Source organism: Mixophyes fleayi, chromosome 1 (assembly GCF_038048845.1).
Source record: "Mixophyes fleayi isolate aMixFle1 chromosome 1, aMixFle1.hap1, whole genome shotgun sequence".
NCBI lineage: Eukaryota > Metazoa > Chordata > Amphibia > Anura > Limnodynastidae > Mixophyes > Mixophyes fleayi.
In genome coordinates, this window is record NC_134402.1 from 432744959 (window position 1) to 432772687 (window position 27729).

Consider the following 27729-nt stretch of genomic DNA (forward strand, 5'->3'; position numbering starts at 1 on the left):
AAAGATTGTATATTGGGATCTTATTTATTTTATTATATTGTGACTGTGGACAATTTGCTACATTTATTTTATTTTATATTTTTTTATATATGTTACCATTGATGCAACTCACTTTGTGATACTCAGAAAACCCGTCTATCTCATTACCTTCCCAATCGCGCCTTATTCCGAATCTCTGTTCTATTTATTCATTATCCCATTTATGCCCACTGCCATGTTCCAGTTCTGGAAAAGACCATTACGGTTAGTAATATAACTTTTCTGTTTTCTGTAGGAGGGATTTTGTATCCAAAACACTAAGGGGCATATTTAACAAATAGTGATAGTGCACTATTGTGCACTTACCGTAAAATCCATGGCCCTCTGTGTGTCCCGCATATTTAAGAAAGGTGCATCGCAGCAGATATCGTGGATATCTGCTGCTTTGCATTCTGCTTCGTTTTTGGGAGCAGTCACCATTCACTAGTATGGCGACTGCTCCCTCTCGCAATGTAACAAGTTCCGAAAAATTGTTTTTTTTCGGAAACATTAACATAATTGAAAAATTTCAGTGCTGTCAGCTCTGCTCCGAAGAGCAGAGCTGGACAGCGCATGTGTGGAGGGATCACATGATCCCTCACTGTCACTCACCGCTCTGTCAGTTGCAGAGACAGAGCGGAGATCTTTGTGTGCATGTGCAGTTCTTCGATTTGCACATGCGCAATTGCAGTAAGAGGAGAAATGAAAAGGACGAGAGGGAGATCCGGAGACAGCGCGTTCCGAAGAGGCGGGGTAAGTATGTTTTTTTTATCACAGAAACAGCAGTTTATCTGAAGTGCTGTTTCTGTGCTGGGTTGTACATAAATTTGAGAAATAGTTCAATCCTTATCAATGCGATAAGGATTGAAAACTATTTTTCACTTTATGTGAACATTGATAAATGTGCTCCTAAGTGGGTTAATCATTAACCCAAATGCTGGCAATGTAGACAGTACTGATGAAAGTAACAGCTCCTGCAAATAAATGTTTTGGTTTTTTTTTTTTGCATATAGTGACTAAAGAGCCATAACGACTGTAACATAGGCTGATCAAATCAAATATTAAGAACTGAAGTGAAAAATTTAAAGCATTATTAAGCACCCTCTCCTACACCAGACCATGCCTTGCATTTCTTTTTTTTATTAGTACTGAGGAGAAACTGTTTCCCACCACAGAACACCAGAGAAAAATAACACCAGTAATCATATAAATTATGTTACTGCTAAATGGGGAATATGTTCAAATAGATTGTATTGCGAGATTAACAGTAGGGAATATTTACTAAAACTTGAGGTGTGGCAGAAAACAACCAATCAGATTCTAGCTATCATTTTTAGTCCATCCCAGAACAATAATAGCTAGAATCTGATTGGTTGCTAGGGGGACAACGCCTTCACTTTCCTTTTTAGAAGTTTCACAAAATCTATCAGTGTGTCCGCCTTTAAGACGCCATATTTCTGGAGTCTATGAGCTTCACATTGGTCTCTGGGAAAATGGCAGGCGTCCCATAGGAGAGCATTGGTTTGTACTAGAGATCGGTTGCCTTTACGCAGGGACAGGGGGTTGTCATCGCCCAGCCATCCACCGTACGGGTCACTCCACCCTCCGGGCATCGGTAGCGGCGCGCGCAGACAGAAAGTGCCCAGGGTGCGCGCGGGGAGACAGGTGTCCGGCGTATTCTGGTGAACCGGAGCGGAGGTCATGAGCTCGTGCCGGGCTCTCCTGTGCTCGGCGCGCTCCGGGGGCCTCGTGCACCGGGCACCCGCCAGGCGCGCGCTCCCCTCGAGAGGCGCGTCCACGGCGCCCCCCAAGGGCCCCGGCAAACCCGAGGGGTTCAGACCCAATAGAGTGGCCGTGGTGACCAAGACCACCCGGTATGAATTCGAGCAGCAGAGGTACCGCTATGCGGGGATGTCCGAGGAGGAGCTGAAAATGCTGGTGAGTGTGTGACCATGTGGGGCCCCTGACTATGACCTGATGAGGGCTCCTATCTGCAGTCTGGGGGCCACTGCCTGTAATCTGATGAGGGCTCCTATATGCAGTCTGGGGGCCACTGCCTGTAATCTGAAGGGGGCTCCTATCTGCAGTCTTGGGGCCACTGCCTGTAATCTGAAGGGGACTCCTATCTGCAGTCTGGGGGCCACTGCCTGTAATCTGAAGGGGGCTCCTATCTGCAGTCTGGGGGCCACTGCCTGTAATCTGAAGGGGGCTCCTATCTGCAGTCTGGGGGCCACTGCCTGTAATCTGAAGGGGGCTCCTATCTGCAGTCTGGGGGTCACTGCCTGTAATCTGAAGGGGGCTCCTATCTGCAGTCTGGGGGTCACAGCCTGTAATCTGAAGGGGGGTACTAAATCTTCTGAAGAGGGGAGGGGTCTTTCCAGCTGTGAGGGGGGGGCACAGGCTCTGAGTCCTACCTGCTGTCTGGTGGGCCACTGAATATCTCCTGAAGGGGTATTTCCTGCTGTCAGTGGGCCATAGGCTCTAATCCAAGGGGGGTCCTGTCTGCAAGGAGTCAATGGCTCTAAATGAGTGACAGGGAGGGTCTGGTCCTCTATGCAATCTGTGTGTCACTGACTCTAGTCTGCAGGGACCTCCTTCCCGAATTTTTGGGCACACCAGCTGTGATGAATTGGAAGTTACCCTTTGTGCCTGTCTCAAATCTGGGTCTATAGTGCTCTATTAGATTCTAGCCTGGGGAAAAGTGAATGAAATAAACATTTGTTAGTCTCAGTATAGAAGGCGCTATACATGTCATCTATTTGCCATGAGCCAATATGTTTTACTCCCAATTTAGAAGTATCTAACTCAAGGGGCAATAAATGTTTATTGTTGTAGTATGATAGTTGCTATTTTACACTCCATTCATATATTGCAGAACATACTAACATGGTGCCATGGCTAGCAATGGCTAGATCTATAGTATATATAATATCAGGGGCTAAAAAAAAATGTGTTTTTCACCTAGCACTGGAACAGGATTGTCTATACAGCCGCCTCCTCCAGTGCTGGGGCTGAAAAGAATTAGAGGTCATTCTTGGCCTTCAGAACTCCCGAGTATCACTTTGGTACAATTACTACAGCCAGAGCTGTACTTTCATGTTTGTCCCAGTGATGTTGCAACTAGTTTTTGTGTACAGATTGCAGATCTGGCACTACTTGTATGCTGTAAAGGCCTGTAATGGAGTCTGCAGGGTCATGCACAGGGGGTGAGGTGAGGGGAAGGGGGGGCACAGAGCTGATGGTTAAGAGCTGAGAATGAGTCATTTCAGCTGGATAATAAAAGCCATAAAAACTATAGTTCCTAAAGTGTTATACACTCCAGCTAACCAGCATTATACCTAGTGGTATCATATGGCCCACTAGGCACTCTTTTGGTCCAGCATTTTAGCTGAACCAATATGCAATGTGTGGAATTTGACCTCATGTGTCAGACTCCTATTGTCCTATAGATTGTAAGCTTGCGAGCAGGTTCCTCTTACCTCTGTCTGTATTACCCAGTATTGTTTTAAAACTGTGTTTGTTCCCAATTGTAAAGCAATACGGAATTTGCTGGTGCTATATAAGCAATGATAGTGATAACCAGGATGTTACACTCCGTAGCCCTTTAAACGTGGTTGTGCTTTTATGGTTTGCTTGGCCTACAAATATAATGATCTTTATTTTTATGAACTTCGTTTTGCTTCTCTATAGTACTCTTGCGTCTCCTTGAATTTTCTTATGGTAATATTAAAGGGTAGCTGCATGTAAAAACAATTTTGTTAAGTGGTTGTTACCCCTCCCCCAAAGTACTGTAGAACTCGACCTAGATGTAGTTCCTAATCCTCTTATCTCTTCATTGACAGCAATGGGGGAAATGCAAAGTGTGCTGTGATAGTTTATAACACAGACATGGACACCGTACTTGGAGTTTACACTGTTCCCTGTTGTTTATCCAGGGCCAGAAATTGTTGTAGTGCCATAGGGAGTGAGTAATCACTCAAACTGTGAGGAGATTTGGTCTACAAGTTAGGGTGATGGGGGAGGATGTTCTCTAAAACAATTTTTAGCTGGAATTATCCTTTAAACTTCTGCTTTTGAGTATTTCCCTGGGTGATAGTTTGTACAGTGATATTGGGTGAGGGGTCACCCAATGCATTGTCTCTGCCTGACAGAATGCAGCCAACCAGTCTCTATAAGGCAGTGATGGGCAACAGGCGGCCCCTAGTTTTGCTGTGGCCCTCTGAGCCTTCACCTGTGGCCCCCAGCTCCTTCCTGGTTTTTTGTTTTTTTTTTTTTGTTTTTTTTGTCACATTTGTTTGTTATAGCTTGAAACACTTGTTTAAAATGCCTGCTGATGTTATTACTGATTAAATGTATTTTAATTTATTATTGAGATTAAGGGTACTGTGCAACCCTTTTGCAGTTTATTGGTGTATCCGGTTGCTCGTCTTTGCTATAAGACTGCTGATCCTAACATGATTATGAGCTACTTCTCTTTTTCTGGTGTCTTTTTTTAGTTTTCTGAATGTTAATTATCAGCATTTTTTAAATTTGTATAAGGAAAAAGTCAGAACAAACTGTATATGTACATATTTCCAACCACTTAAAAGCTAATCTATGAAGTGTTGTCGCTTTAAGACATACAGCAGAAAGATGTTGACTCTGATTACGTGATGTGGATTGAATACAAATCCTTTTCTCCAGTATTAGCTGCTACAGTAGGTCATGTTTAGTGATAATTACAAGTTGTACCTTCCACAGTTCTAGGACAGATATACCATATCCTGTTTCAATACATGGCTGTTTCTTCTACATCTAAATACATTTTGATTAATTTTGTTAATTTATCAAAAAAATTCTTAATAATCTTAAATAACGTGTTCTTATGCCAGTGACCATACTATAATACAAGCCTGGATAAATGCTGGTCACCTTGGCAACTACGAAATAATCCCTGCCCTGGTGACCTGAGAATATTGGATTGCTGGCTCACTTACATCACTGTCCAGTGGTGATCTCCAGCCTGCACTAGGGACAGCTTCTTACAGCCTAGTGTGTCAGGACCTTACCTTACATGAGTTTACTGCTTCTGCCCCTGTTGCCCCATCCTGTTGGTCACCATGGGCATGAAGGGGCTCAGCGATTTTCCTTGGCTTCACTTCATTTCAGCAGCCAGTAACCGCAAGTGCTAGGTCACTACAAAAGGTGCCCCCCCCCCTCTGCTGTCCTGGCCAGATGGCAAAACGTTGTAGTGACAATGACAGTCATGCTGGTGCTTCAAGCAGAATGAGTAGCCACCTATTAGTATGTGCTGACAACCCCATGTAGTAGGTGGGAAGGATGCCGGGGGCTGCAGCCAGCACAGATAGGTACTTTTTCTGTCTGCTATAGGAAGACGCAGGGCAGTAGTGGTTAATGTGTCGGACATTACTTATATACGGTATGTTGGATATTACTGGGTTATTTTGTTGGGCACTGCTGCTCCGTGTTGAGAATGTGTTGGGTGCTGCTGGCAGACCCACCCCAAGACTGGCCTAATAATGAAGGCAGAGAGCAGATCATCTATTTCAGTCTCTTGAAAGCCTTACAAAAAAATGACCGTTTCAATATTATGAACTGTTTTCAAAATCAATCAAAGACAATAACAATCTAGTATACAGAGGACCAGATAGTGAGAGAGCAGAAAGGCGTATAACTAGGTAAGAGCTCTCTTGGTCAAGATAAAGTGACATTATTTTGAAACATTACTTATTTTAAAATAAACACTTTACAAAAGAAAGGTATTCCAACATCACAGCTGGTTAACATCTGCCAAGGCATCTCTGGACTTTCCTTGTACCTGCTGACCCAGAAAGCAGGTCCATTGCCTGGATACCAGCCTGGTATTGCTGTCGTATTTCACCCAAAACTGAAACTTGCGATTATACAATAAAAATCTGCTTGTTCAATGATAATGTCACTAGGACAATATATTAGTGTCTAATTATATAAGTTAAGGACGAACTCCACTAAAAACGTAAGATTTTAAATCAACTTAATGAGCTCCATCCAAAGCAAATAGATGAGTGTTCTTGCCTGCGGCGTGCTGTTCAGCAATCTGCAGGAGTATCTGAAGCCTACCAAGGCTCAGTGATGGTCTATACTGCTGCCAACCTATTTCGCACAGGTAGCAGAATTATGGATGCCTCTACCCTAAGAATGCACTATTCACATGCAAAGAGAAAATGTACAGGAGAGAAACATCAGCAACACCACAGCCTGCTTAGCAGAGCAACACTAGTTTTAAAGGCTCCACCGTGGATCAGATCAACAGTTAACCCTGGGTTAGTAACACTACTATTTTATATTAAAATATAGGAGCTGATTCAATTAGCAGTCAGGTGCCGCAGTAGCATCACACGGTGTGTTTTCATTTGATACTCTAGTAATGACCTTCATAGAGGTGTGAGCAAAGAAGAGAAGTTTTCATTACCATAATTGCCCGTAACAGGTTAGTACTGCACCTCGCAGCTAAATGAATGGGCCCGTAGTATTGGGAGGAGTTCACCATGTAAAGTTCTGAGTGCATGAAGTCCCAGAAGCTTACGTTCGTCTGACCTTGCCAAGAATATGTGCACAACTTGTAGTAAGACGTTCACATACACTGCTATGTAATCTTTGTTTGTTTTACAGCTTGCATTGAAAGGATCCAGTTACAATGGCCTGTTACAGCGACACAATATTCATTCAGAAAATGTTGAGCATATTGTACAAAGTTTAAGGTATGTTGTCTTTTGGTTCCTACCTAACATTTGTAAAATTACTTTTGCAAAAAGTTAATGACTGGGGGTGTACATTGTGTGTGTGTATATATATATATATATATAAACAAAATACAATAGATAATACAGCGCGTAACTCTAGGTAGACAAATAAGTATGGATTAAATGTCTCTTTAGATAAACGAAAGTCCTATGTTCAGGCGGCTGCCAAATCCCCACAAGGCCAGATGGTGTACTGGATAAAATCTAAAACAAAATAAGCGGGAGGGGGCGCCACATAGTATAATACTGTATGTAACAATACAGACTAATATACCAAGTAGTAGAAATAAAGATCACCACGTGGGTACAGACACACAGGTTGAAGTGAATCAAAAATAAGTGCACTCAAGAGTACCAGCACCATGCAAATATAATATGCGTACCAGATATAAAATCTTTAAGGCTTATCTGTTAGTATCCTGTATCATCAGGAGCTCAGGTTTTTCTCCCAAGTCAGTGTTGTCTCACACAGCGATAGGGGTACAGAGCTGGCACTGTATGGCTCTAGCTTGTGATCAACATAAGTGCGAGAGAGGTCAGGTGACAGAAACTGATTTAAACCCAGTCAAGCAGATAAATGCAGATATCCAAGCAGGTGGCTGTTAGTGAAATAATTCTCCTCTTCAGCATCCATTCAATGAACATCATTTGAACACAATGAAGGTTTTTGAGAAATTCAGGTGATTAGTTATGTGAACAATCTTAGGACAATTCTAAAAGAAGAAGACAAATTTGTAGTTACGTAACTACAAATTTGTCTTCTTCTTTTAGAATTGTCCTAAGATTGTTCACATAACTAATCGCCTGAATTTCTCAAAAACCTTCATTGTGTTCAAATGATGTTCATTGAATGGATGCTGAAGAGGAGAATTATTTCACTAACAGCCACCTGCTTGGATATCTGCATTTATCTGCTTGACTGGGTTTAAATCAGTTTCTGTCACCTGACCTCTCTCGCACTTATGTTGATCACAAGCTAGAGCCATACAGTGCCAGCTCTGTACCCCTATCGCTGTGTGAGACAACACTGACTTGGGAGAAAAACCTGAGCTCCTGATGATACAGGATACTAACAGATAAGCCTTAAAGATTTTATATCTGGTACGCATATTATATTTGCATGGTGCTGGTACTCTTGAGTGCACTTATTTTTGATTCACTTCAACCTGTGTGTCTGTACCCACGTGGTGATCTTTATTTCTACTACTTGGTATATTAGTCTGTATTGTTACATACAGTATTATACTATGTGGCGCCCCCTCCCGCTTATTTTGTTTTATATATATATATATATATATATATATATATATATATATATATATATATATATATATATATATATATATATATATATATATATATATATATATATATTTTTTTTATTTTTTTCTCTGACCGGTCTGAGTTTCACAATTTAAATTGCCTTAATTTCCCAATTAAATGTAGATATTTGTTTAGGTTGGCAATGGGAGATACAGCTTTTATTTAGTAACAGTGTCATATCCAAATTGCATCTCATTTTAAATCCAGTATAAGGGGAACAATTTAAAAGAAAAGCCCATAGCTCTCATGTAATTTGTGGAAACCTTTGCTTTGCTCTGTGCTGCATTCAAGGTCTTCCAAAGGGTGATCTAATATTCTGAATGAGGAAAATGCTGACTTCAACCTCTGGATTCACTTAAAATTCGATCTGCTGCTTTCAGGGTCCATCCAGCGTTTGAAATGAGTATCGTGTGTGCTGAGAGTTTCTACGCAGGAAACCCTGATGAGTCAGAAGACTGATCTGCCAGCAGCTAGATCCGGGTTACACTGCATCTTGCAGTGCTGATAGGCTAGGCTCAGATCTGACTCTCGGGCCTCCATTAACATACATGTACCCCAGTTGGTCATAAGTATGATTTACGATGCAGAAGCATGGACCCAGCATTAATGGGTTTCCCCTGAAAAATGTTACAATGAATTGCCTAGTACCTGTGAGCATTATCGTAAAATAACAGTACTTTCCTACAGCCATCCCCGCTGTGTGTTCAAATGGCCATGTCCATCTGCCGCCCTGGTACAAGTGATCTCATTGCATGGGTGAAAGCTTGGCTTCATTTTGTCAAGTCATGATACAGCATTTTGTTTCATTCACCCCTATTTCTATAAATGTCACTGACTGTAAATATATTTAAAAAAATGTGCTCGGGGGAATGGAAACAGTCCACACACAGAGAATAGCACCATGCAAACCTGCACGCTTACTAGATCTCTCTGCTTCTCTCTGAAGGAATGAAGGCATTGATGTTCTGGTGGTGAAAAGAAGAGACTATGACGAGGAGACGGTACGATGGGCTGATGCCATTATCTCAGCAGGAGGTAGAACTGAGAAGTTTGCTTCTTAAAATGTACTGCAGACCCTAGTGTTAAATCCATGCAACAATTGGCTGTTTTGCTTTATTAGTGTTTAACTAAAACTGACCTGATCATTAGTGATAGATTGCAGGCTATGAATGTGTAGAGGAAGCCTTATGGCTTGTCCAGGCCTTGGAGCAGAGCAGAAGAATATGAAATACTTAGTGTGAGAGGATGGAACGCCTTTGCCACCCTGTCTGTTGTTGCAGGGAACTGGCTGGGTTTACTTTGCTACCTACCCCTTTCGTTATTCCGAATACGCCCCTCCTGCCGCAGTATTAGGAGCCTGCGGCCACCACTGGACTCCTTTATGGCGCCCAGAACCACGTTCCATCTGGGTAACTGTCACTGCTAGTGTACTTCCGTGCTGGTACACTTGTTCTGGTACCCCTGACTGCTTACTATGGATCAGGGTGCTGTGGATTGATCCCCTTGGCCTATCACACTGACCAGAGCTGCAGGGTAGCAGGCAGAGCGGTGGTACTGGAGATCTGGGTCCAACCTCAGAAACAGCCGGAGGATGAATTAGATTTAGGGTCTAATCCAGTGTTGACTAACCTGTGACACTCCAGGTGTTGTGAAACTACAAGTCCCAGCATACCCTTCCAGCAATAAGCTGCTATATATTGGCAAAGCATGATGGGACTTGTAGTTTCACAACACCTGGAGTGTCACAGGTTGGCCAACACTGGTCTAATCTGTAGGTCACAGGAATACAGAAATATTGAAGATGTTTTCAAGCAGGTCTTTGAAGCAAGTGATGTTTATTTGCTCTCACACTGGTTGAAGGTACCAGGTGATCAGGTCAGATGGAACATCAGAATGCTACATTTCAGTGTACAAGATAGTGCTTTTTTTTTTTTTTTTACTGTTTTGGACACAGGCTTTTTTAGAATCAGGCTGCAATGTGTTTACACAAACATGGATTTTATATGCATTGCATAGCTAACAATATTTATGCTTATCTGTGATATCTTGAAAAATTCTGCCCTGCATCTTGTTTTTAAACACAGGAAATCTAGTAGCAAGGTCTTAATTAACCCTTCCTGTTTTCAAGTGGACCCTGGCACATCAAAAGGCCTGATTAGCATGAGACCTTTCTTCCTGCAGTAGTAGAATACACATTCCCGAAGAAAGGTATATTTAAACAACTAATTTCCCCACATCACGATACATAAAAAACTTTCTAAACATCAGAAATAAGGCATTTCTTTTAGCAAGGTTAAAACAGAAAAAGCTAATTTTCTACCCGGGTCTCAGAAATAGCTATTTCCTATATCAAAATATACACAATATCAAAAATAAGTGCATTGGCAATTATATAAATAAGCGCCCTGCGCTATTTCCTTTAAATAAATTTATACTATAAGTTATTTATAACTGATCCAGTCACACTTAGTTATTGTATAAAAGGTTCTGCTCAAAAACAGCTGACCAAAACTACCTCAGATGGAGGATTTGGGGCAGGGGGGGTGGCGCACACCGCATGGTGACTCCTCCTCTGGGCCTGCTGTCTGAAGGATGGCCACACAAAGTGCCCAAGAGGTGGCAGATGAGGAGAAAACCTTAACACAGAGATCCCATAGTGTTATAAGTACTTAATGAGATTTCCCGTAGAACTCCGTGTATTATACATTTGTGTCTGCTGCTGGAAATGTTGGAATTGACACAGTGATGCTGACACTTTACAGAAAGAGTGTGTGTGTGTGTGTGTGTGTGTGTGTGTGTGTGTGTGTGTGTGTGTGTGTACAGCTCCATTAGCATTATTTGGATTGTCAGAGTTCAAGTGCTCTTAACAGGCTTTAAGAACACTTATATTAGCCCCCGTGTGTCCTTAGAGAGTGTGTCTAACCAACGATAAAAGGAGAAGAATATATCTACAAAATTAGAATATGGCCTTTTTGGTTCGTGTGGGGGGTGAAGCACACAAATGTGGATTTAGCATTCACTCCCTTCATTTATATAGAATAAAACTACTGTGGTTGAATAATCAATTGTGTTTAATCTCTAATGCTCCTCTGTCAATACATTGTAATGCATAGCTTCAGTGGATGCATCATGACTCTCTGTTCCATCTAATACAACCTTAGAGCTAACACAAAGCAAGTGTAAACATTAGACTGTAATATATTAAGGATGGACATGAGTGTTAGAATTTCAATCTTCATAAATATTAGTTAATTGTAGTAGTCCTTTGTGCTAATTATTGATTGAGCTTATTTCCTACTGTAAATATGTTTTAGGATAATGTCACACAATAAATCCGCTAATAGTCCAGATTGTCAAACAAATGTACCAAAAATAACAAGTTCAAAAGTGACAAAATAATATAAACAACAAATTTACATAACCACAACCCACAAAATGACATAATTACGTAAGGGAAACCGCTTGGAGAGAGGGCCATGCTCGTGAGAGCTTATATTCAAGAGGGGATGGGCGGACCCCGAGAGGGTAAATCTGAGTAGGGGATGCGGAGGCATTGGTTCTGTCTGGGTCCTAATAAAAAAAATAATTAAAAGATGCTGAATTTTTCACATTTTTTATATATAGGGAAAATTACTTATTTCAGTTTTCCACCATTTCTGTAAAAAGAAGAAGAAAAAAAAATATTAAGATGCACAAAAAGTTGTTTAAGTACATGCAGATGCGTTTGTGTGGGGAAGGATATCGGTAGACTAGTAAAGGAATAACCCAGGTGCTGCAGGTCCCATATTAGAGAAGCAGACCACTCTTCTGGTGTACTTAAATAATGATAATATGAAATATTTTTGTTTGCCTCGCCATCGCTGCGAGCCTGTTATGACTGATAGACACCGTTATGTTTATGCAGGAGTGTCTGCGTAGTAACCTGACAATAAAGCAGACTGCCCCGTGGCATGTCTTACCATTCTGTGTGGTAGCTATAGCCGTCTAAGGCTGCTGCAGTATGCTGCTTCTGTTGGGTTATTCTGTGCTCCTGCGTAGTAACCATGACCATATCGGGCTCACTAAAGCAGTGAAGAGGAGGCCAAACACTAAATAATAAATTATACTTTGTCATACTGTTGAAGCTTTTGCACCACTCAGAAAATCACTCTTTTTTTTTTTTTTTTTTTCTTTTTTTTTTTTTTTAAAACGCCCATGTCACAGAGCCTATAGGATGGTGACGGATGATGTCACCTCCCCGTACTAGCTTAAAATGCTCTTATTAATCCTTCCCCCATCTGTCCTCATGAGGTGGATGCTGACTCCTGGGATCAGGTTATGGTCCTGTTCCCTATATATTATAAAGACGGGCAGATATAATTAAAAATGTGTTCTCCTAAAGCCGACAACCCCCTTAAGTTCTTTCATTTATATTTGTAGGGAAGTAACGAGTACACAATCTTTGTCTCGCGCAAATATATAAACTTCACCAGTCATGGTATTCTATTACCTGTACTGTGTTTTTACTGTTTTCCCCTGTTCCCTCTTCTCTGGAAGAAAAAAAAGCATGAAATACCTCTGTGCTATACCCAATTGCCGAATGTTGGCTGCGGAGACGGACTAATGCTTCCGCTTACAGGCAGCGGAGCTGTGACCTGGGAATGGGCACAGTCTGTCTTTGCTGCCAACATTCTGCTTTTGCATGTAGCATGATAAAGATACTTCATACTTTCCCCTGTGAGGAAAAAGCAGAGGGTCTTATATCTTTCTAGGTCAGGCATAGTGCCTCAGTGTAAAAAGAGAAACAAGAATGAAAGAAAGAAAATGTATTATAAATGCAATTACCAAGAGCAGGCTCCACAACTAGCAGAAAAATAAACACAATCAACCCTGTCTCATTTAGTAATGGGTATTAGCTAGAGATACTGTCTATGTTAGTGCACGTGCTCAAATATTGCTACTCATCTGACCAGAACCTTTCCTTCTAGGGGATGGTACGATGCTCCTTGCTGCAAGCAAAGTGCATGACAGATTCAAGCCGGTGATTGGAGTGAACACTGATCCAGTGAGGTAACATCAGCCTTTTACATGGAGCCCCTACCACAGCTTAAATAGGGTATAGCCCTTCATGTCAATGGTTCTAGGCAAAGTTTTGCATAAATGAAACGCATATAGGGGCAGATTCAGTTCACATGCGCCTATTGCCGGATATTACTGTAAGAAATCTCCACTCGTTTTTCTGTGAACCGCTATGGGACGTGAGGAAACCGCTGTGGGAAGGGAGGGAAAAGGAACTGAGATTTATGTAATAGCTCTGACTGTTCTGTAGACACATTGTGTCACCTCGTGCATAATTGAATCTGCCCCTAATAATACTAAACTAACTTAGAAAAATGTGCTACTGTAATGTTAGTGTAAATGGACATAAACACAAATAATAAATGCACAAATATAGAACTATCTTAGTAGAATGTGGGATGCTTTCTACTAATGGCATTCGCAAAACTAAATGTAAAAGTTTCCAGAACTTACCAAAGCTCTCTCTCAAACATTCTCCTGACTTGAAGAAACTGTGGCCTGGAAATCTGGGAATGAGACCTGGGGGTAAATGTATCAAGCTTAGAGTTTTCCGGCGGGTTTAAAAATTCAATCAGATTCTAGCTATCATCTATTTAGTACATTCTACAAAATGACAGCTAGAATCTGATTGGTTGCTATAGGCAACATCTCCACTTTTCAAACTCGCCGGAAAACTCTCAGTTTGATACATTTACCCCCTGTTCTCTTCTATTAGTTAGTTTTAGCTGAAAACTTCCTGGAGATTCTAGTTGCCTGCTCTCATGGGGGAGGCTAATTGTAGTTATCACATTCTCAATCATCGTTAAGAGGTTTTTAAAAACTACTGTCTCTCTTTCTCCCAGACATTGGTGGTGGTTTCTGCTCTTTGATCTCCATAGTTTGTGTGATCGCAATCAGTGAATCCCTCCAGTCCTGAAGTGGGTATAGGGATCAGGCGTATCTCGAACACTGCTATTGTCCATTAATGATATACTAGGTCTGGGGTAATGTCACTGTGTCACTCCCTACCTCCCACCTCCATTTCAGGATGGACATCACCTATAACTCTTGTTATGGTTTGAAACCGTCTCCCACGCTGCCCCCCTCCACTGGAACAAGCTTCATCAGAACATCCCCCAATCTGTCCAATTTCAAACGGGCTTTAAAAACCCACCTTTTTCTAAAAGCCTTCCAGTTTCCCTCTTAACTACCTACCTTATCTTCTGCCTCTCCCCTCTTCTTCCCCCTTCCCTAATTCAGCCTTCATTCCCCTTCTCTCCCTCTCACCCTTGTCTCTGTCTGTCTATCCCTCCCCTTAGATTGTAGGCTCCTTTGAGCAGGGCCATTTCTCCTCCTGTTTCCACCACTTCTAACTCTGCTCCCCAGCTACCTAGACTTCCTAGTTGAGGACCTTCTGCCCTTCGACCCTCTCGCTTTTCTCTACACTACTCTGTGGCTCTTCCTGTCATCCGCGCACTCCCTCCTGGGCTCAGGCATATGCGGATTTTCCCCCTGCCCCTCTCTCTAGCTGTGCTTTGAGTTACTGTGCTTATTGTTAATTGTACAGTGCTGTCTCACCTTGTACTGTGACATTGTTGTTCTCTGTACGGCACTACGGACACCTTGTGGAGCCATATATATATATATATATATATATATATATATATATATATATATGCGCAATATTTTAACATTTACGGTATTTTGTCTGTTTATGATAGGTTTGTTTTTAGTAATTTCATTTAGATGTTTTCAAGTGTTTCTATCTTGTGTAGTATACAAAGAGGTCAAGTTCTATTTTGATTGTTTATACAACAGTTGTAATGCCCTGTGATACCTATTTTCCACTATGCATTGTTTTGTGTTTGTGTGTAATGTTATCCAAACTGAAGTCCTTTTAATAAGTATGTGTATATATTGGTATTTCCCCCAAGGTCTGAAGGACACCTTTGCCTACCAGTGCGATACACTAATTCCTTCCCAGAAGCTCTTCGCAAACTTTATAGCGGTGAGTTCAGGTACGATTCCTGACATACTTCTAGCAGGTTTCTATGACCTTGATGTGTTCAGTGAACAGAAATAGACTATACCTCTGTAGCACTGATACATTCAACACGTTGTAACATGGTTTAAGGTGAATTTAGTGTTTTATTCATTGCAATGCACATTTTTTAAATGAACTCTACAAAGTGAACTTCACAAGTTCCTAACGTGCTCTCACTTCACTGTTGCTGAAATAACACCCTGCAGCAAATGTTTCATTGTAACAGCTACATAGCAAGTCAGACACAAGGAGAAGAACTTAAGTTGTACAATATTTGGTTTATACTCTTACATTAAATTAATGGAAAGTTATACTAGAAAATCTCTCCAGCAATAGGGTTAATTATTGGAGAGCATTCCGGTGCCTGAATAGTAGAACAGTCTGAAACTCACATCCTCATACCTCACACCTGTTAGCCGGGATCCTAATTGTGGTCCCCATCCAAGGAGAGGTTTTCTACTTCCCCCTTCTAGTTTTACTTCCTTTGTCTTAAAGTTCACCTATCTTCTAGACCAGGGTTTCTCAAACCCAGTCCTCAGGGCTCCCCAACAGTGCAGGTTTTCCGGATCACATGTGACATAATTAGGACCACCTGTGGATCTGTTACAATGTGTCAGTCAGTAATGAATACACCTGTGCTCCAGCAAGGAGATATGGAAAACCTGCACTGTTGGGGAACCCTGAGGACTGGGTTTGGGAAACCCTGTAATCTAGACAGAGGAGGGGTAGCTGTTTTGTTTTGAGTCCATACACATGAGATCATGGGGTTAGTGTCACTATTCCTGCTCTTGGTGAGAATGTTGTCTACTTTGCCTCAGTAATGTTATTAGTTCCTAGTGTATTGGTAGTCTGCGTTCTCTTAAACGTTGGGTCATCTTACAGAATGGCTGACTATACTGTGTAGATATACATTGTCCCTTACTGTGGTCACTCATTCTAAGGGCCTATTGGATGTACTGTATCGTTTGTCGGTTCTTGTGAAGGTGTCCACAGAGAGTACTTTTATTTTCTGGCTAGGTGGCTGTGGCGTCAACGGATTAGACTCTACCTGGAAGGCACCGGTATAAATCTGACCCCCGTGGACTTACACGAGCAGCAGCTGAGCCTGGAACAGCACAATAAGGCCCATCACCATGGAGGTCAGCAAGACCAAAGTAAGGTGAATGTAGGTTTCAGTTACATTACTAAAGCTAAGAGTTTAATTGTATATTACATTCCCTGACCTGTACAACTACCACTGAAACGTGCAAATTCAGATCCACATAACCCTGGAGGTTGCAGTGTACTCCCCTAGTATGATGTATGTTTCTCTAGAGAGAATTGAATGATTTCAGATCAAGCGGGGGTGTGAAATGTGCTGAGAGCTGCCCCAGTGAGACCATCAGGCTAGACACATGGGAGCCAGCCATTCATGGCCGGACACACGTGACATAAGCCCGCTCTGTGCAGTCAGCTAGTGTGTTTGTTTCCTATGATTTAACTAGCTGAACTGACAAATCTACGCTCAACTTCCAATAATACCACATTGCGGAGAAATGGAAGGGTTTCTTATAGTAGTCTGAAAAGGCAAATATATTCAGTGTATAGGAGATGATAAACACTTCCCAAATCAATTGTATTGAGAGTCTTTGAGATACGTTATGGAAACATAGCACAATGGAAATGCAAATCCACTGTGTAGGAGAAGATAATTGTTGCCCCGTCCCCCATTTGTTGTATCTCAGGTTACAATTGAAAATGATCAAGTGTGTTTTTCTTTGCGTGCATAATTTATCTTTTTCATTTGTGTTCATACTTGGTTGTTAAGCACCAGTGTCAAAATAAATATTCATTAGACAGGGCAACATTTTGACATGCTCCCTGCTTTTAGTAACTGTGTCCAGCGTGAGTGCTCATCCTGCTGTTAGACACACGAGACCCCAGAGAGAGAGAACTATGAAAAGTCTGCTGCAAACATTAGAGCCTATAAACCATTACATTAAAATGCTCCATTCCTTGGTGGTAACAGATCCTGTTAGACAACTTAATAAAGATTCTCCAGGACCCCCTTCCCTCTTGCAATATGTATTTCTTGGGATGTTCTAGCTGTGGTATAATGTAGAGCTCCGTTAATATGTTGTATTAGTATTTAATAGAAAAGCACAGAGCAAAGTTATCCAGCTCTTGTCCATATGCATTTAAATCATAGGTGTGTTTAATATATTAATCTTTCTTGTCTCGCTCGAGAATAAAATTGTGTATTAATCTGTGTTGGCACGTGGCCTCTGTTTAGTGTTTGATTTTGACTTCACTTCTTCTTTCTCCTCATGATTTGTCATTTTATATTGCAAGCAGTGTTCTCATTGTTGTGTAAACATTAAAATAATGTTATATGTATGTATTACGCTGAGAGTGATGCGGAAGATGTGTTTGGTTCTATTTAATAGTGTACTTAGGGTTGTATAATTCAACAGAGCTTGGAAGACTGTTAATCTTTAGTGTCTACACGGGCCATGGTGCTGGAATAATGTATGACTCTAATTTATATGATTACTGTTACCTATTTTTTTGTGTTTGAAATATGGCACAAGTCTGCCTAAAACATTACTGTGACGCTTTATTTTTGTAAGATTACAGGACTTTTTATTTTAAAAGTACAGGACAAATTATCAGAAGGAAGATGTGTATAAAAAGATCATTTTGATGATAATTCACCTTTAATTACATAATGGTTTTACATTTATTTAGCATCTGCAACAGTGTCTGGGCCCCACCTTTTGCCTGTTAGAGCATTAAATGAGATATTCATCGGCGAGTCTCTGTCATCAAGGTACTTTTTATTATTATTATTGTTCCTTGCATTAGACTAATCAAGATTTATTGGCCTCTCTGGGTTACAGCAGACAGGTGCTATTTGTATCAGGATTCTTAAGTTAGAATGTGTTATTGACCCTTCCACCAAACATTGACCTCCGTATAATAGGAGAACATTTTTATTTGCACACAGCTGAGCTGCCTGTTCCCAGCCTGCATGGGTACGAGTTGACCTATCCAATACACAGTAACGTGGTGTACTGTGATAACGTTCCATTGTACAGTGCTGGCACGTATCACACTGTAGTGTATCAGGGAGGCAGTGTCTGTGCACTGCTAGACTCACTGGCTAGGAAAGACAAATTATTATAAATGAGCAGAGGTAGTCAATTAATTTTAACTGGAAAACCACTTTAAACTTGTTACCGGTATTTACTGTCATGTAAGGAAAAGCTTTTTTATTATTTTTGTTTAGTCATTAGCCATAAAAGTTGTCACTTTATGTTGTATTGCTTCTGTATTTGGCCTGCAGCCTAACGCTATGCTTTACCTATGTTAATACTTTACATGATGGCAATTTTTGTTTCTTCTATATAATTGAAAGCTTACGTTTTCTTGGCTGTCCCTGCAGACCACTGCGTTGTTTCTTCCCCTCTAGGAGGCTGGACAAGACATAGAAGTCTTTAAGTTGACTCCTCCTACCTCTAGACACTCAACCCCAAGGGATACTCCCTGTAGGGTAACTGAAATGGTGCATGGTCTACAGCACAAAACTTACCTGGAAAGACTCAATGATCTTAATATGTATAGTTTGGAGCAGAGAAGGGAACGGGGGACATGATAGAAACTTTCAAATACATCAAGGGTTATAACAAGGTGCAGGAGGGAATCATTCTACAAAGTAAGAGAAGTATTAGAACACCAGGTCATGCACTGACACTGGAGGGAAGTAGGTTCAGAGGAAATGTGAGGAAAAATTACTCCACAGAAAGGGTAGTAGATAAATATTATCTCCATGGGCCCCGGTGCGCTGCACCAATGGTAGTTCTGCCACTGTACTCAAACAAGAAACATATTCATTGCACAAGCTGGAGAAAAATGCCTGCCACCAGCAGAAATGTCCACACTCCAATTATTACCTCTACACAAGGTCTTTTTCCTGTTCTTGCAGCCATTGTGACCTTTATTCACTATTCCATATAAGACCTTTTCATTCATTTTCTACAACACATGATCAAAAATGACAGGGATATGTCAGATCATCCCTCTATCAGACAGCACTTACTCTGAATTATTCTTAACAAATAACATAATAACTAAGTCTCGATCGCTGAGGATCAATGATGAACCGACTGACTTCTAAAGGTCTGATCACAGCAGGATTCCTATCTTTCAATAAATATCCTGGAACTAAAAGCGATGGTCCTGGCCCCTGCTGCACTGGACAAAGCAGTATTTGGATCTTTCATGGTGTTTTGTGTACAGTCCCATTCTTTAAAGACTGGTTTAATTAAACGCAGGGTGTAGAGTTTGGAAGACGTGTTGGTTTAAAGCTTCTATCCTATGGATTGTTCTGCCTCAGTGGTGGTAGAACAAATGCCCCAGTCCTTGGCACTGACACATTACAGTCCTCCAAGGATAGGCTTTAATTGGGTGAAAAAACTAAGTTCCTTCTACCTGGCTATTAACAGAAACTGCTTCTCGCTCTTTGCTTTACAGTCCTGTAATTGAAAGGATACTCTATACAATATTCCATATGTAGGCACTTTGTTTTTGGTAGGTTTAACACTTATTAACACATATAAACTGCCCATTTCATAATTTCCCATTGCTTTGAATGGCTTGCTCTGCCTCTCCTCTGACTGCAGCGCTGAATGTAGTATGATATCCGTATATACGCCACTATGAGGTTTGTACACCTGATAAACACTTATGTTCTGTCTTATTCAGGGTGAACTATAAATTCTGCAAACCACGTTTTACCTTCTCGCTTCATAGGGCCTCCTACTATGAGATCTCAGTGGATGATGGTCCTTGGGAGAAGCAAAAGAGTTCGGGACTGAATGTTTGCACGGGGACGGGATCAAAAGCATGGTAACTAAGTCTCCTTATTACAAACCAGATTACCATTAAACACTCATTAAACCATGCCTGGCCGACTTGTGGCTCTCCAGGTGTTGAGAAAATACAAGTCCCAGCATGCCCTGTCAGCTGTCGTCTGGCTTTATGCAGGCAAAGCATGCTGGGCCTTGTAGTTTCACAACACCTGGAGAGCCACAGATTGTTTAAAGCAGACCTGGCCAATCTCCAACTAAAACAAATACTGTCTAGATGTGTTCACACATGTCCAGGCATCTGTGTGCTAATCCAGCCCATGTCCGTGTATAGTAAGAGGTAATAGCAGCTGCAGTATTGAAGACCCTGGTTCTCACAATTTCTGGGTAATGTAGAATTTAAGAATCAGGTTTGATAATTCCAGGTGTTGGCTTAATGTATTATTAGCCTCCAGAGAGATGCATCCATTGTTTAAAAAACTCCCATAAGTTTGTGGATGTGGTGGCTTTCTGTCTTATTTCATTCACATCTGTCTTATAAGAACTTACTGGAGAAGATTCACACATCATATTATGGCCCGTTTGGTACATGTATAGTTTACACGTGCACAATCTTGCCATCTGGCAGTCTTCCCATCATGTGTTCATATTTGGCAGCCATACACATCTTGCTGGACACACTTCTGAGGATTTCTCTGTATTGTGCAATGTTATTTGGCGGCTGAAGTGGTTCAGTTAGTCCTGGGGTGCAGTGCTGGGAGTATGAAGGTGTGAATGTGCAGCTCTTGGCACCTACGTACATTTTACTGAATATAAAGCGTAAGATTGCTTTGCTGTCTTACTGCATTCTGCTCGCTCCTGTGAGGCTGTTTAAAGTACATAGATTTGTATTCAGGTTTGAATTTGTTTTCCAGATTGAAAGTAGTAAGTTACAGGAGGGTTTCTTAGTAATGCTGTAGGGGAAACTGTCCATAAAATGAATAATGCTGGTAATTGCTTAGTACCTCTGCTGCTTTGCAGCTAGGAACTGTTGGAATTACTGTGCCTGCTACGCATGAGATTTGGCAAATAACATATCTGTAATATGTGGTTACTGTTCTGTTACATTCCAGTCATATAGATTTGTTTTGGGTCTGTGGTGTGACTGCATTTTGCACATAACTATGTTGATAAATAATAGACTCTGGTAACTACCAAAATAAAAGAAACACTTGAGTAAATTTGCAAAGTTTATTGAAAGTAATTGCTCTCATGCAGGTTGTGGATCCTGAGCTAATTAAACAATTATTATCCCATCATAATTAAGGTATATATTTACTCTAAGTATTATATACAAGTCCTGGGCAGACCTAGTTTCCCAATATTTTGGCTACAATATTGTGAGACCGAGAGGAACGTTGAGAGACCGATGGTCGTAGGGACACATTTCTCGGAAACCAGTGTAGGATGAGGAGGGTATAAACAACTCTGTACTTATCTGCGGCATTGCTGGTCCTCTCCTCCTGGTCACTGGAAGGGGGGGTGTTTTCATCAATGGAAGACATTGCAGTATATATCTCAGGAGCAGGTAAAGGTCTCATCTTGGTTGGACCCAGGGGGAGCCCACGTTTCCAGGGGGCGTCACAAATTTGTTTTGTCACAAGTGATGCAACAGACCAATAACTGGAGAAATCAGTGGCTACTATGGGATGAGTGGTTTGTTTTTCAGGATCCTGTGCCTGCCACAGCCTGTCTTCCGGTGCACTGGCCTCTAGATTGCTTATAGCCTGCCAAAGTTGGATGTCCACCTCTGATCCAGTGTTCCCAGGGAGCACAGTTGTAACTGACCTACCAGGACTGTCTCATGTTCACTATCTCGGTGGGGGGGAGTGATTTGGTCTTTTTACTCTGCTCTTTAGCTGACCTAGCATGTGATAAGTTAGGCTCTTATTCACTCTAGAGGGCAGCAGGGTATTACTTCCAAGGTGTGGCCATGTCCAATTACCAGGAATTCATGTCCAAGGAGACCGCAATCGTTGTTCACAGCTATGTCTGCCAAATGCTACACTAATTTACCCCCTTGGTGCTACCTGCATGTCTCTGTAGTCCCAGGTGGAACTCTCAGGGGCCAAGTCCTCTTATTCAGTCTGCTACAGACCTGTTGAGTTCATATTTAAGGCCTGTGGTACCGCGTTCACTGAAGCACAAGTGTTCACCTCCCAACAGCCTAACAGGCTGGTGTAGGTGATTGACCCTTAAATGAAATTGAAAGTGAAATTAAGGAGGAAGATGGTACCTCTATAATTCGGTAGCCCTTCCAGAATGAGTCTCTCCCTGTGCCTGATTCATCTGACACTATTATTATAACAGGGCCATACGCTCACCCCTAGAATGCAATCCTGTCACCTCATTTTCCCCACAGATCATCATCATTTAGCACCCGGAGGAAACCCACGCAAGCAGGGGGAACATACAAACTCCTTACAGATCAGGCCGTGGTCGGGAATTGAACTCATGACCCCAGTGCTGTGAGGCAGAAGTGCTAACCACTTACCCATCGTCCTGCCCGTGCTACAGCTCTTTAATTAGTTGGTGTCAGGCAAATTGAAGAACAGATAAACCAGGCAAATGCTTTTATGCTTCACAACACTTTGGAGCCCTTGAAAAAATTCGTAAATTCCTAGGGCACAAGGTAGATAAAGAGAAAAGTGTTCTCTATGGGGGCGTGGGGAAGATGAGGATGGTTGTCCATGTATAAATAGGTACGATGAGCCGCGATATGAAGAGCTTAATACTGCAGTAAACTTCAGATCTACACTTTGAATAGATGAATTACAGCCCTCTCTCAGCACTGTGCTACAGTATGTTTCAAAATACTGCATTTACATCCTAGGCTTTGAGTGTAATAGAACTATCCTTTGTATTGATAGCAGGAAATGGGGTATCAGTGTGTTTATTTGCCTTTTTATAGGTCTTACAACATAAATAAGATGGCTCCCCAGACTGTGGAAGAAATACTTAACATTGGTGAGTGAGATGTTTGTTTATTGTACACGTTGGGACTTGTCTGATAACACATTGATGGATTACAGCACATTGCTGTTCCTTGTAGACATTCACTCTCATCAGTGCTGTAAAGTCGAACTGATAGATGTTTGGTTGCTATAGGTAACTGCATATGTTTTACAGTGTAATTATTTATTATTGACCTTTATTATTTATTATTGGTCATATTACCCTGCGATATTGCACACCAGAATGGGTGGTCTCACACTGGGTGAATGTCTCACTAATGGCAGCATCCTAAAAAGCTAATGTTAATGTCATACATGTCTGTGATGGTTATAACCACACATGTAGCTCAACTCGCCTATTTTTATTGCCAGTGCCACGTCACCATTGGCCATGCCCGCTCCCTCATTTTGGATCTCTTGTAGAACACCCACTATTGCCCCTGAACCTTGGCTCATTTGAGTAACAACCGTTCTTTCGGCCTGAAGTCACTCTTATTTGTCTAAGGCTGGGTACACACTACAGAAAATTTCTCCCGATGCAATATCATTAATGATTCTTCTAAAAGTCCTGATCAGCAGCTGATTCCTGTGTACACATTACACACGTTGTACACAATTTACCTTCAGATCTGTGCTGCTCATCTATCATAACCATCGTCTGAAAAGATCCTGACTCTGTAAACTCTATGGGGATCTGCCTACACTGCTGGTCCTGAATACAGACACACTGCAGAATTTCCTTCGTTGATAAGAGATTTTTAGTCTATTTATAAAATCAAATGAAATGATACAATGTGCTTTGGAATGATAAAACATGATCCCGGGAGCGTACACACTAATGCGGTATCTAATATAAGTCGTTCTATCGTGTGATTGGCACAATAATCGGGTGGTGCAAAACCTGTAGTATGTACCCAGCTCTAGTGTGGGAGTTTGATAACCTGGAGACACATAATAATAATGCACCAGTGAAGATGATTACAGGTTCTTTTACAACCAGGAATCTGGCCGCTAGACAGACACACATTCTGTATCTCTGCTTCCACTTTTGGTATGGTCATGTGTTTATTGTTTCTTAGTTAACAGCCACAAGAACCTGAACTTGACTTTGGACAGTGGCCTAATAGAGAGAGGTAAGTGTAATGAATGGTAATTATATATAGTCAGAATGTGTTTATAATACAGTGTGTTTTATATTGAAACTTAAATGTCACCTTTTGAAATCCTGCTTAGATTGCCACTCAGTTGTTACTGTGTTCTCCCCAGAAGATTTTGCCAGCCAGGTGGCATTAATAGTCTGGTGAGAGCAGTTGTAATACTTTGCAATAATAAATGTTGGAGGTTATTGCCCGCACCTGCCAGGACCGGTCAGACTGGTGGTCAGTGGTCTAATACACACTGCTGGCTGTAGAGCTCATAGTGCCTGTTATACTAGGAGAAACAATGGTTTATTCTATTAAAATAGCACTCTGTTGGGCTCCCAAGAGCTGGTGGTAAGGTAAGTAAAACCAGCCAGGTGGAGCACCCAGGAAATAGGTGCTGGGGAGAACACTGCACTAGTTCTTTGTGAATTGGTAAGCTGCCCTCTCATGTATATTGATTTAGCCCATACAATCTGCATTTATACTTTATGTAAGTTGTAAGGTCTAGCAGTGACATACAGTGCTGGTACAGGGATTCTGCAGTGTGTTACCCATCATTTCCTTACACTTCCTACAGAGCTAAATATTTCTCATCTTGTCTCTTCTGCAGTAACAAATGAATACAATGACACTCTAATATTCAACCCTGAGGAGCAGAAGATGTTTTTCAGCGTGCGGGAACCCATTGCCAATAGAGTTTTTTCAAGTATTTGTCAGCGTGGTTTTACTTCCAAGTAAGTGTTAGATCAGAAGTAGCCGTGGGCATTTACCTTGTTGTTTACTACAGAAACACAGTATTATAATTTGACGTGTAGTAGAGAAAATGGTTTGGAACACTTTAATGCAGTGTCCAATATGGTAACATTTTAAATCAAAATAATGTCATGAATTTTTTGTTGCTATGTTTTTGATCTGCAGATTTAGACAGTGGTAACAGCGCCATCTACTGGTTACAATAGAAAATGTTTTCATCAACTCTCTCTTTGACTAACATATAATAATCATGTAAAAGATCCTAACCTACAATAATATTCGATATTTAAGACCATAATGTTCTGCTGTAAGTCTTATTACTGGGACATCTGATTTACTTGAGGTTTTTACATTATACAAGTTAGTTTTCTATTATATCTCTACACAGTCTATGGGGAGACATAGACAAGTTTATTTTATTATTGGTTTATTCAGGGCTTCAGTGACGACCTACCATAATCGTATCATAATCCCAGTTATTGCTGTCCCTGTTCTCAGCTATTGTAATGTTAGAGGAGTAAAATTTGCAGGAGGATGTCAGGGTTGGGTAAACTTTTGCAAATTAATTCCTGAAATGGGGTTAGCAATACCTTTTTTATACATACCGTGCTAAGCCCGCAATTGAAATATTATTACATATTCATCTCTCAATATTTCCTTAGGGAAAATGGGATTCATTTTTGCTTTTGATATGTGCAGCGAAACTATTAACATTTTGCTAAAACACTGGTAACACTCAAACATTTCTTTCCGCTGCACCAACACACATTTTACTAAGGTGCCCCCTCCATCCGACCATAGCCTGAGGGTTGTCAAATGCAGCCGTTTTTTTTTTCAGGCCATGCCGGTTCTGAAATACACAGCAGCATATGAATTAGTAATTAACCAGTGTAAAGACTTGGTAGAAGGGGCATGGTATTTGGAGAACCAATCACAAGATGCAGAGCTCTGGCTGAGGGGAGAGGGCACCTTTAGTAAAATGTTTGATTAGGTGTTGTTGCAACTTGAACTGTGCTAAGGAATAGTTCGGTAAGACCTGACTTCAACTGTCCTCATTATTAATTCATAAACCGAATTCATAAATGACCTAAGACTAGATAAAATAGTTTTATACTTGTTCCACCATAAGCAGATTCGGCCTGCGAAACTGCCCACTTTCAGGTGCAGTCTACCATGTCTGCTGAAAGTCAAAAAATGGCTAATTACAAAGAATAGGTACTGTAGCACTCTGGACAGTGACTGTAAATCTAGTGATATCTAAAGGTCTGTCAGGGTGTGGTAACTTGTATACGCATGCAGATATCATAGTAGCTCTTATAGCCAAGAAAATAACGTGCAATGCCCTTTTTATTTTGTAGGGTGTGTGTGCGCTCTCGGTGTTGGGATGCTTGTATGGTTGTCGATGGCGGGACATCTTTTGAGTTCAACGATGGAGCGATCATAACAATAACTATGGATGGTGATGATGCTCTGTGTACAGCGCTGCTGGATGAATGAACACCATGCAGACGAGAGAGAAGCTTCTACTGCAGGAAAGCACCTAATGCTGCCAGACCTCCAATCCTCTTCCTTGTTACCTCCTATTCTCAGGACACTAAATAGCGTGTAGGAACGGTTGTGGATTCTGAGAAGTTTAACAATTTTATTTTTATTATTTGACACCTGTGAAAAAGTAATGGATTGCTCCTGGAAGAGTCTTCGGTTTGAATTATTTTGCAGTTCAGACAGCTTAAACGGCATTCTAGGTGTTTGTTACAATATGTGAAGCCGAGATCACAGATGGTGCGACACTGGACTGTCTGGGTTTCTGTCCTGCCGCACAACCTACTAGCCACACTGATGCCAATCCTACATGACTGATGTAACCCGTATTCTGGGGACTGTTGTACATTTGTAAAAAGATACACCATTGCCACATCTAATGCAATTTTGATAGCTTGTTTATTTTGCATCATGCTCTTTTTAGCTGTTTTAATTTTTTTTTCTATTATTTTTTTTTTTCTCTAGCAAAAACAATCATTGGACTTTGGGACTGTTGTACCATTGTACCATCTGACTTGAACTGCTGTTTAAATCCTGCTTATAAATATACATATAAGAAATACTTGCTCATTTGTATGTTCTTTGAAATGTTGTGTGTTGTTTTTAATAGTTTATAGAAGGTTTGTTTCCTCCCCCCACGGTAAAAGGTCTCCCTTAGGATTTATGCATGTAAGGGGCTATATTGATCAATTGGGTTATGGTGATGAGGGTTTGGATGACTGTACTTGTCTATGATGTGACTGTTGCTGTTGCACACCTTTCTAGTCTGCAAGTAAAGCTGGAGAGAGGACAGTCCCACTAATTCACAAATAAGATTTTCTTTGCAGTCCTGAATACCAAATATCCTAAGCAGTTCAGCTGTTCAATGCTATACCCCAGAAATTTGCAATGCCCCTCATCTATATTCTGTTTGACTGGATTACAAATTGTACAATGTCGAGTAAATATCGCACAGGAGGAAACTACTTGTAAACAGACTGCATGATTCCATTGTTGATTAGAGGAGCACATGTAATATGCAGCAGAAGCAATGATGAGGACATGCTCTGTCATCAAAAACAATCATTTTTATAAGGGCAGCAATTACAGAAGCAGAAGTAACAAATCCATATATGACAGTACATGTCTTAAGAAATAACAATCTCCTACATTTCTGGCTTAAGCATTTTTTTTCATTATTGACCTACAAGTTACCATGCTAAAATGGATTCTAGAATTCCCTCCTTTCTTTCATCCTATCTGGGGGAC

The 27729-nt window shown here is 41.1% G+C and overlaps 1 protein-coding gene across 3 annotated transcripts; it reads left to right on the forward strand.

Moving 5' to 3' along the window:
* Positions 1 to 1479: 1479 nt before the first annotated feature.
* NADK2 (NAD kinase 2, mitochondrial) lies at positions 1480 to 27041 on the forward strand. Of its 3 annotated transcripts, none has more exons than XM_075184281.1 (12): positions 1480 to 1956; positions 6670 to 6758; positions 9070 to 9158; positions 13091 to 13172; positions 15095 to 15178; positions 16222 to 16358; positions 17932 to 18013; positions 19948 to 20091; positions 23002 to 23057; positions 24124 to 24177; positions 24797 to 24920; positions 26298 to 27041. In XM_075184281.1, exons 1-12 carry the CDS (start codon positions 1720 to 1722, stop codon positions 26434 to 26436), a joined length of 1317 nt encoding a protein of 438 aa, XP_075040382.1. In that variant the 5' UTR covers positions 1480 to 1719; the 3' UTR covers positions 26437 to 27041. The 3 variants fall into 3 exon arrangements, with proteins under 3 accessions (XP_075040382.1, XP_075040389.1, XP_075040399.1); XM_075184288.1 differs by having other exon boundaries at positions 1481 to 1956; positions 19996 to 20091; XM_075184298.1 differs by lacking the exons at positions 1480 to 1956; positions 6670 to 6758 and having other exon boundaries at positions 9070 to 9124.
* The last annotated feature ends 688 nt before the right edge of the window (positions 27042 to 27729 follow it).

What these genes read in the sequence shown, in the direction of transcription:
- NADK2 (XM_075184281.1), top strand. Translation starts at nt 1,720, where the DNA reads ATGAGCTCGTGCCGGGCTCTCCTGTGCTCGGCGCGCTCCGGGGGCCTC. An exon ending in CATATTGTACAAAGTTTAAG is followed by an intron (nt 6,759 to 9,069) that starts GTATGTTGTCTT and finishes TTCTCTCTGAAG; the next exon opens with GAATGAAGGCATTGATGTTC. An exon ending in GTGAACACTGATCCAGTGAG is followed by an intron (nt 13,173 to 15,094) that starts GTAACATCAGCC and finishes ATTTCCCCCAAG; the next exon opens with GTCTGAAGGACACCTTTGCC.